At 41.6% G+C, this 9,169-nt stretch overlaps 1 protein-coding gene across 3 annotated transcripts in view; it reads right to left on the minus strand.

Moving 5' to 3' along the window:
* Positions 1-6,135, minus strand: part of LOC109965520 (myelin associated oligodendrocyte basic protein) — a 42,323-nt gene extending 36,188 nt beyond the window's left edge. Inside the window, exons 1-2 of one of the 3 annotated variants that reach the window (XM_020609579.1) lie at positions 5,772-6,135; positions 1,463-1,671 (exon numbers count right to left, since the gene is read on the minus strand). In XM_020609579.1, coding sequence (XP_020465235.1) covers positions 1,463-1,572 — 110 coding nt within the window. In that variant the 5' untranslated portion in view covers positions 1,573-1,671; positions 5,772-6,135. Of the gene's footprint in view, positions 1-1,462; positions 1,672-5,356; positions 5,536-5,644; positions 5,714-5,771 lie in introns of those variants that run through there. The other 2 variants (XM_020609581.1, XM_020609580.1) reach the window with 2 other exon arrangements.
* Positions 6,136-9,169: the final 3,034 nt, after the last annotated feature.

The raw sequence follows: 9,169 nt of genomic DNA on the forward strand, positions 1-9,169 counted from the left end.
TCCTGCTGATCCATAATGAGCCTCTCCACCTGGATGGCCACAGAGATGTGGAGGCCAGATGTTGTGCTGCTCACTTCTCTAACTCTCACCCTTTAGCAGCAGAGCAAGCGGAGAGTTTATTTTTAGGTTTTAAAAAGTTGCACAGTGCTTCACAGTTAAACGATCTAGCAGAAAACAACACCATGCAGAATAGTGACAAACAAAAAATTACAATGACAGAAGGAAGGATAAACAGGAGAGGAAACACTTGAGTCTATAAAAGCTAATGAACTAAAAGGTAAAAACAGTGCTACTATTCCAGGTTTGGTGGGCAAAACAGCACATGCACAGACCCCCTTAATGTTAGGTCAAACTTAACCTCAAGGGTAAATATGGAAACAACCATTTAGAAATGTTCTTAGGTCACAAGGTCATTTTTCTTGGTTTACATACATATTTCATATATAAGGAACTTACTTTGAATCTGTGGTCTTGAACCAGAACAGCCACATCTCCAACTCTTGCATTGATTTTCTAATACGTACAGTATCCGTTCATATTTACACCTCCAACTTCATATTTAATTTTTATTGGTTCTACAGTTTGACATACTAAGGCCAATATTCACGGACAAAACCATTAATGTGCTGAGACCTACTATATAATAGTTGCCGTTGCATACATTCTATTTGGTACAGTTCAGTATTTATGAAACAGAAGGTAATATCATTCAAATTAAAATGGTGCAATCAAAGTGAGGCTTATAAACTATTCAAAGGACCCTTGAACTGGTAACTAAATTCTGCAGGGCTGACGTCATTCAAGAAAGAAAAAAAGCAAATGTCAGTCATGCATGGTGGAGAGAAGCACCCAGGGAGAGAGCTGCCTGCCGAAACACTCAGCTACCACCTGCTGTAAACAAGCTTCCATATTCCTATTATAAACTGTGAAATTCACCTTTCACATGAAGGGCGGATGAGTTTTTTCTTTGTGTAATCTGACCAGTGGCGAAACAGAGAGGGATTCATTCATCTTCTATTTTAAGCTCTATTAACCAGCTGCATTGTATAAAACAAACTATGCAAATGCCATCCAACAAACACTCTTATCAGATAGAGTGGAAATATGATTAAAACAAAAAGAGCTATTTACAAATACATACAAACCCATGGCCTACAGGTGCTAGATGCCACCAAATCAACTAGGTGGAAGGCCGTTTAAGATAGCTTACAGGAGGCAAGGCCAGCTTAGAAAGAAAATGATGTCCCTCCAGGCCTGGGTACCCTTATGTGAGAGCTGTGGTCCCAGAGTTAGATGGAGCCCAGCTCTCATTCTCCGAACAAAGTGCCTGCTACCACCATATCGGGTCATTTCTGCTCATAGGTGAATGTCATATGTTCTTGTCAACTTCTTCAAAGTCACCTCATATGTGTCAAGTGTGTAAAAATACTAGAAAAGACGCTGGCAGTGGAACCCATCTTACCTCAGTCTTTCTTCTTCCTTCTTTCGCAGCTTCATATCCCGCTGGACCACTTTCAAGACATGCTGTGCCTCGTCGTACGTCAGGCCTGACAGGTCCAGCTTACGGCCCATTGCTCTTGGCCTTGCCACACTGAGCTGCTGCTGGTCCAAAAGGGGATGAGAATAAGAGGCACAGTCACTGCTGCTCTGGGAGCCGAGGCCAGGAAAACCCTAAATGAAGAAACACAGATGGTCACGTTTCACTAAAGAAACAGCAAACTGAAGAATGGGACAGACAGGCAAGATGGCAGATGTACTATAGCATGAAACAGTTTATTATCTAAAGATGGAACTGGCTAGGCTTATTGGGAGTCCTGACAACAAAACCAGGAAGAATACAACAGGGCCAGGGTTTTACTGATTAGTGATGCCTCCTGCGCTCTGTTGCCAGGACTTCAGCATGCAGGTGTCGTCAGGTGGACTACTGAGAAACTGAAGAACAGAGGAACAAGATCGAGGGGCAATCTATGGAAGTATAACAAGGAGATGACAGGAGGATGAGGAAAGCAGAGACAGATGGGGAGATGGATAGAAGAAGAAGGTCCATTAACTGCACGGTCTAAACAAGATGGGAGAGCACAAGGATGACTCAGAAGCCTGCGCAATTATGTCCGTTCTATTATTGGGCCAATAGATTAATCAACAGAGCACCTCCCCTCTCACTCAACTTCTCTCTCATAGCTCCAGTTCAGAGGGCCCGTAGCAGGACAGGCTGCTATGCAAAACAAAAAAACAGCTAATGATTCGAAAAAGTCATGTTTTATCTTTAAGAGAAAGAAATATTACAGACTGTATTTGTTGCTGTCAGAGTGATCTCCATTTATTTCAAACACATCTGGGTTTCCTTGGGCATCTATAATTGAAATGTGGCTGTCATTGATGAAATGCACCTGATCTCACTATTGAGTACCACAATAAAAGTCAGAATACTTTTACGTATGAGACATTTCAGCTTTTGATTTTTAATTAATTTGCAAAAAAAAAAACAAAAAAAAACTGTATTTTATCTGGTCTGTATGAAAGTTGGATGCACTAGATGCTCATCCACCACCTATACTTTCTGACTTGAATAAACCCTAGATTACATTAGGTCATAAATCAGCACTTGACTTTGGAATTGCATGTGAATATTATGTGGAAATTCCCAATATGGATGTAATTCCTAGAGATGATGGGTGGATATATCAGGCACATATGACCTGCATGTAAAAATATGTTTTAATGACGTTATAGTTTCTGTGTACTCATGGCAGATCTAGGGTTTGCGGTGATTTTTACAGCTGCATCCAGGGAATTATGGGGACTTAATGATTCTGATTTGCTTTGCAGCTATAAACCTGCCAGATAATTGGAACCAATCTTGTCAGATCCTTTTTTTTCCCCAGCTCTTTTCCCCTATGTGGATTAGTTTACTGCTAACCGCATGATTTACCAAGTTGAGACACAACCTTCACAAAAAATAAAAACAATTGTCATATTTTGACTGACACTACAATGAAGTGTCAGCGCAATACTGTCAGATTACAAGAACAGTACGTTCAGACTGACACACAACACTTAGAAAAAATGGCTTCAGTGGGGAAAACTGGCCACAGCGATGCATCAAACAGGAGAATAAACAAGAACCTGTCTTTTCACTAAAAGGCATGCATCAATCTACCATGTCTTCAGCTAATAAGTATACACACACTAATACTATATCATCCCAAATACACATAAAAGCATCATATCCTCACAGTGCTGCAGAACACTTGGCTCGGCTGCTGTTTATCAGTCAGCAGACGCTGGGCCTGCTGAGTACAAGGCCTCTTTGGAGGGCAGGTGCAGCCAAGCGCTAAATGAACTGCTTGTTTTAGACACTTTGCACTGGAGCAGCTTTTCGTCACAACTGGATGGAAGGAGACCGAGCATGACATCACTGAAATCACTATTTGGAACGGTGTTGAAAACAGCGAACAGACTTTACAGAACTGCTTTTTGCCAGTATGTGTGATGTACAGTATTTATGCGCAGCAGGATGTCCTACAACATGCTTGAAAATTGTGGGAATAGCTTATTGAAACACCATTGAAAAGAAAGCTCTTGTTTTGTGTGTGTTGACTTATGTTTGTCTCTGCTCATTTGTCAGCAGATACATATGGTGTTCAAGGTGTTTTTGCAACCCACAATATGACCACTATCTATCAAGAGGACAACAAGAGGAGCCATCACCAAGAAAAGGGAAGCAACAAACTATAGATATAGTTCAGCTTTCAGTTAAGAGCACATATATTGCACGTCAACTTAAAACTTGGTTCTCCAGCTGCTTTACCATCTGACTAACTGATAAGAAGTGCAGGACATTATGTGAACAATGCCTGTCATTATACAATCATTTATGAGAATACCAATCAACCAAGGATCCTCAATTATACTTAAAATTTTTAAGAGGAGAGCAGAGTGAGTGGCTGCATATACCAGATGCATCCACAAATGAGTTATGGCAATTAGAAATGTTTCATAAAATCACATAGAGAATGATGTTCAGCAATACTGGTACTAGTCCAACAGATTGTGAGCTTTGCTCCTTTTTTATGCTGTAAAACCATCCTCATCACCACTAAAAACCTGCTATGGCTACATGGGATAGGAAAAGGATAAAATCGCAGTTACATCTTGAAATACGTTGAGGCTATTGCACTCAATGATTTGTGCAACAGACAGCCAGTGATCTGTGGATATTGATCTGTGGTCACACATGGGAAGTATCATCATAAACAAAGTTAAAACCTTTTCCTTGAAAATATCATGTACCTGGCTCTAAAATGGCACCAGCTGTTCAATGTGAATGCACCATGTAGATGCTGAATGTGGGTTAGTGGGAACTTCCACAAATGGCAATGTCGCATGATACCATTTCTATTATATCTGCTATATTTTAGCTACTGGTCAGTATCAACCATAAATGATGATGAAGATCATGGCTCAAATACAACTGCATCCCAGCCCCTTTTGTTTTGTTTCTAAGCCACCACTCTGGATTACATTATTGTCCCCTTAAAAACAAACAAACAAAATCAGTGGGCTATTTGACTTGTGACAGACATCATACTTGGTGAAAATGCAGCAAAACAAGACTTTCACTGTTACACCTTGTGACAGACATCATACTTGGTGAAGATGCAGCAAAACAAGACTTTCACTGTTACTACTGTACCACATATTTGACTGGGGACACAATCAAATCTTCAACAGGGGCCCAGTATGAGGAAAAAAACCCTTGATCATTTGTCACTGTGACATCCACCCGCTGTGTCACATCTGTAACTACCTGCCCAATTGCCACTCTGGCAAGGTCAGAATGCTGCAGCTGACCTGTGAACACACCTGCTCTCACACACACACACACGCTACAATATAATTTGTCCGTTTTGTTAAAATCAAAACAGATGCTAATTGAATCTGCCTCTGAGTCACTGAGCATGTGATAAACTGTTGAGAACTAGTGAAACACAAACACTAAGAATGGGAATGTCTGGCTGAGTGAACGAGTTACTCAGAATAGCAGGCTGACTCATCCAGGATGTAGGTGAATCTATTCCTGGTGTCTCCCTCAAAAAGCTGACCTAGATGACCCTGTATTATTGTCAACAGGTGACGATCATCACCGCAAAACAAAACAACAAGGAGAACCTGCGCTGAGTCCAGTGCAGCCACCTGCACACCCACTCAGAGGAGCTGCCAAATGGGGATCGGCGCCTTCCATTCCTTCGGGTTAAAGGTTTTTCTGGGGACATGGCTCTGAGACAAAACATAATTTTGCTTTTATAGATTCAGCGAATTCAATCTAAGCGTAAAACCAAAAGATGTTCTGCACCTGATTTTAGATTTCTTTTCAGCACTCTGGAGAGTGTCGAGCTGTGAAGTAAAATGAACTAATTATATCCAGCTCACAAGCCGCAAACATGCCGCATGTTTCTCATCCAACACCAGAACCTGCTCATCTCATTCATGCAGCCACGCTTGCAGTGACCATATGATAACATCTGCGTGAAATCCCGCGGTGACAACTGTGAGCTTTAGCACCTAAATGAGGCAGCTTGCAGTGAGAGGTGATCAAAGATATTTCACAGACGCGTGCATTTTCATAAATATGCAAGCTTACATATAGCCTGTGAATGCAAAGCAGACACCTGAACGCCGAGGCTCATGTTTCAATCTCCATTAATCCCTGCTCATTATTTGGCTAACGTTCACCTATTTGCAGTGACTTGATGTGGAGGATCACTTACACAGAATCAGTAGGTCCCGGATGACTGCCAGCTGAAGTCTCTTCCACGCTATCCCAAATAATAAGCTACAAAAGGATGCGGAGGGATGCGCTTCTGCAAGTGTAAACTTCCGCGACACCACTCTGTTTCCCGGATACTTTGGTGTTCCTTCCCCTCGGGTAGTCGGCCTATTATTTCTCCCCCAAAAGGAGCAGACGCAGCCACCGACGAATGGGTGATCACGAGGTTTGTATTACACGGTGAGGGCAGGAGGGGGAGGGCGCACGGCGAGCGAGGTGGGGGGATTGGCACCCAGCCTTCATTCTGGCTTCATGGTGAGACAGAGCGGTTTCGGGGATGGAGATCTGAGAGAAATTTTCCCGTTGGAAGTCAGAGATAGTTGCGGCTGCTTCCGTGCTTAGCTGATCTGAAGTCTGATTCCATGTTTTCCTGGCGCCTCCATCCCGCGCTCCAGCTTGGCACCGCTGCTCCTGGAGGAGGGTGACAGCTCCATTCACAAAATCAGTCACAGTGCAGTTAATCTCAGAGGGAGATGGAAACATCCCTATCAACCCATCATTCCCTTTCTCACATTCACAAGTGTCTGTTTGCTGGATCAAACAATCACACCATTTTTCATTTATTTGTTCTGCATATTCTACACAAATTTTCATTAAAAGCTCCATGAGTCATTATGTGTGCCTGCCGCCCACTCCAGTCACACCCTTGATCTACATACAGTGTGTACATAATCTGTCACAGTGCTGCTGCAGTGGCAAGTCTCTGTATAATCTCGGGTGCAGTACTTGATTTGGATCAGATTTTTAGTGTACACAGTTCATACAAATGGCTCATGTAGCTCCTGCAAATATTTAAGCTCAGAGAACACAAGTTTCATGTTGATGCAGTGCAAAATACTTGCACAACAAAGACTGATAAATATAGTATCATGTGTCTTTCTCAGCTTTGTTTGTTGCTTTGCCATCATCCCAGGCCTTAGTAGAAGCAGGTATTCGTCTTAACACCCTGGGGCACACTGATTACAGTAACATTACTAAAAACAGCATGGTAAAGTCAGGATTCTTGTCCATATTTCATTTGCTAGGACCATAATTGAAACATTTCTAAATGTAATCTATCCTTTGTTTTACTGTATATAGTTTGCCACCTAGAATCAGCCAGGTATATAAATATAAGGCCACAGCCATTATTGTCATAAAGTCACAGGTGGGGGTTATTCACATACTGATCTTGAGCAAAAACACCTGCACAGCAGATGTTTGGTGGTGTTTTTTAAATTACATATGTTTATTATGATTCAGTGCTCAGTGCCTGGAGATTTACTGCGAATGCCTGGCCTGTTACAGTAAACAGCAGTTTTTTTTGCTTTATCCACGAGCCCTGGTTATAGCAGGGAAACAAACAAAACATATTCAAATACATGGGCTGCACTACTAGAACAAAGGCAATGCAGAAGACGGTCAAACGCAACAGTTTGCACAGAGAGGCAGATCAATAAGGAGAGAGCAAATAAGAGTGCAAAAGGATGGTTAAGTTGAACACAGGAGGAGGATTTGGAAATTAGCCCCCGCTGTGGCGTGCTTCTTCAAAATAGAATGAAATGGGGTGGAGGTGGAGACCATAGGTATGAAAGGCAGAATGCAGAAATAGACTGATATTTAAAATATTGGACCCATAAGCTGATTGGTTTGAGAGGCGCGTGGAAGGCAACGATTGGGCAGAGGCAAGGATGACAGGAAATGAGTGAGCAAGAATTTGACAATGTGGGGAAAAGGGGGAGTGACAAAGGAGGAGAAAGAAAAGTGGGCAGAAGTCAGAATCCCCAATAAGGATGCTGTTCTGTATTTACATCTTTGGATCTGAGGGGAATAAAAGCATGATCTCTTAATGTTGTGGCTTATTTGTCACCTTTTCCTATTCCCAGAAAGCCTGCATACAGTCAGTGGACTTTGTTAACATTTCTGCCTGTGAGATCTTTTTTTTAAGTATTTGCCTTTGCACACTATCATAATCCCATCAATCTTGCACGTAGGAACAGAGGGAAATTTTATGTATCCATCCTCAGTAGCCACCATGTGAGAGTGCAGTCAACAAGCCAGTGTTGCATGTCTTGCCATGTACCAGCAATGTGTGACAGATTTTCCCAGCATGGTACTCCTCACAGTCTGCAGGGGAGTTATGCTTGCTAAAGTGAAATATTTACAGTGACAAAGGAAAGCCGGGCATTTTTGTCCCTCTATATGTGTGTGTGGGTTTTTTTTTTCCAAGATAGATTATAGCTCCAGAGCCTGAATGCTGGCATTTGAGGTTACTTTACTCTGCAGGCTTCACTAGATGCTATATGATCTTGTCCTTCAACCAAATGTCATCCAACAAAGCCATAAATGGCCAGTGAATTATAACTATATGCTGCCAGTGTGAGCTGATTCATTTATGTTTTGTCAGGGAAACTTGTAACGATGATTCTTTTGAAAAGGCAACTGTAGCCTAATATTACTGTAATGTCTTGCAGGGAAAACACACCAACCAATCCAGTGTGTACCACACTGCTTACTAACAAAGTATATGCAAACATCAGCCAGCAGAGGGCCTCCCAAATGTAACCAGTGTTTGTCAATTATAAAGAAAGATATAGGGAGCTATAGTGCCTTGTGGAAGCAGTATCTACATATCTGGTCAAATTTGGGTTATGTCATAAGAATGTAAAAACAACTTTATAGCTACAACTCTACCTGCACTCTGGTTGCACAGTTTTTACATTCTAGCCTTGTATTGATGCCCAGGCTGCAATAGGTGCACTCTGACTTGATAACCTGTAGACACTAAATCCCACTATCACACTTAGTGCCTTCTTTATTACATGGATATTGAATATATTACATTTATTTCAATACAAATAATAATATCAGATGTACAGAAACTGGCAAAACATGCCAGACACTATTGTCTTACATCTCTCAAAGTCAACATTGTTTTTAATTTTATAGCTTCATACAAAGAGAGTACCCATAGGTTGACCCATTGGTTGAGGTGGCGCCGCAAATGGCTGCCATCGGTTCTGCACCGGAAACAAATTCCTTGTGTGTAACATACTTGGCCAATAAAGGTGATTATCCTTATCCTAAAGCTGTGCCTCAGGTGTTTTGCCGTGTCTTTTGTTTTTAGTTCTGACATTGTTTAATTTGCCTTTGACAGCCATGGATGGTAACAACTCGTGAAAAACTGCGTAAGCCAACATTACAATAAGGCCGACAACACGAGTCTCACTTTTGAAAAAGCCTTTTATATTTTGTGCATCATTTCTTTGTGTCACTAATTTTTCATAAGCATGTGCACTGTAATGACAATATTCACATGTCTTATAAAGGCCTGAGATACTAGACCTCTGTGTCACAATA

The sequence above is a fragment of the Monopterus albus genome, unplaced genomic scaffold (assembly GCF_001952655.1).
Source record: "Monopterus albus unplaced genomic scaffold, M_albus_1.0 scaffold100.1, whole genome shotgun sequence".
Lineage (NCBI taxonomy): Eukaryota > Metazoa > Chordata > Actinopteri > Synbranchiformes > Synbranchidae > Monopterus > Monopterus albus.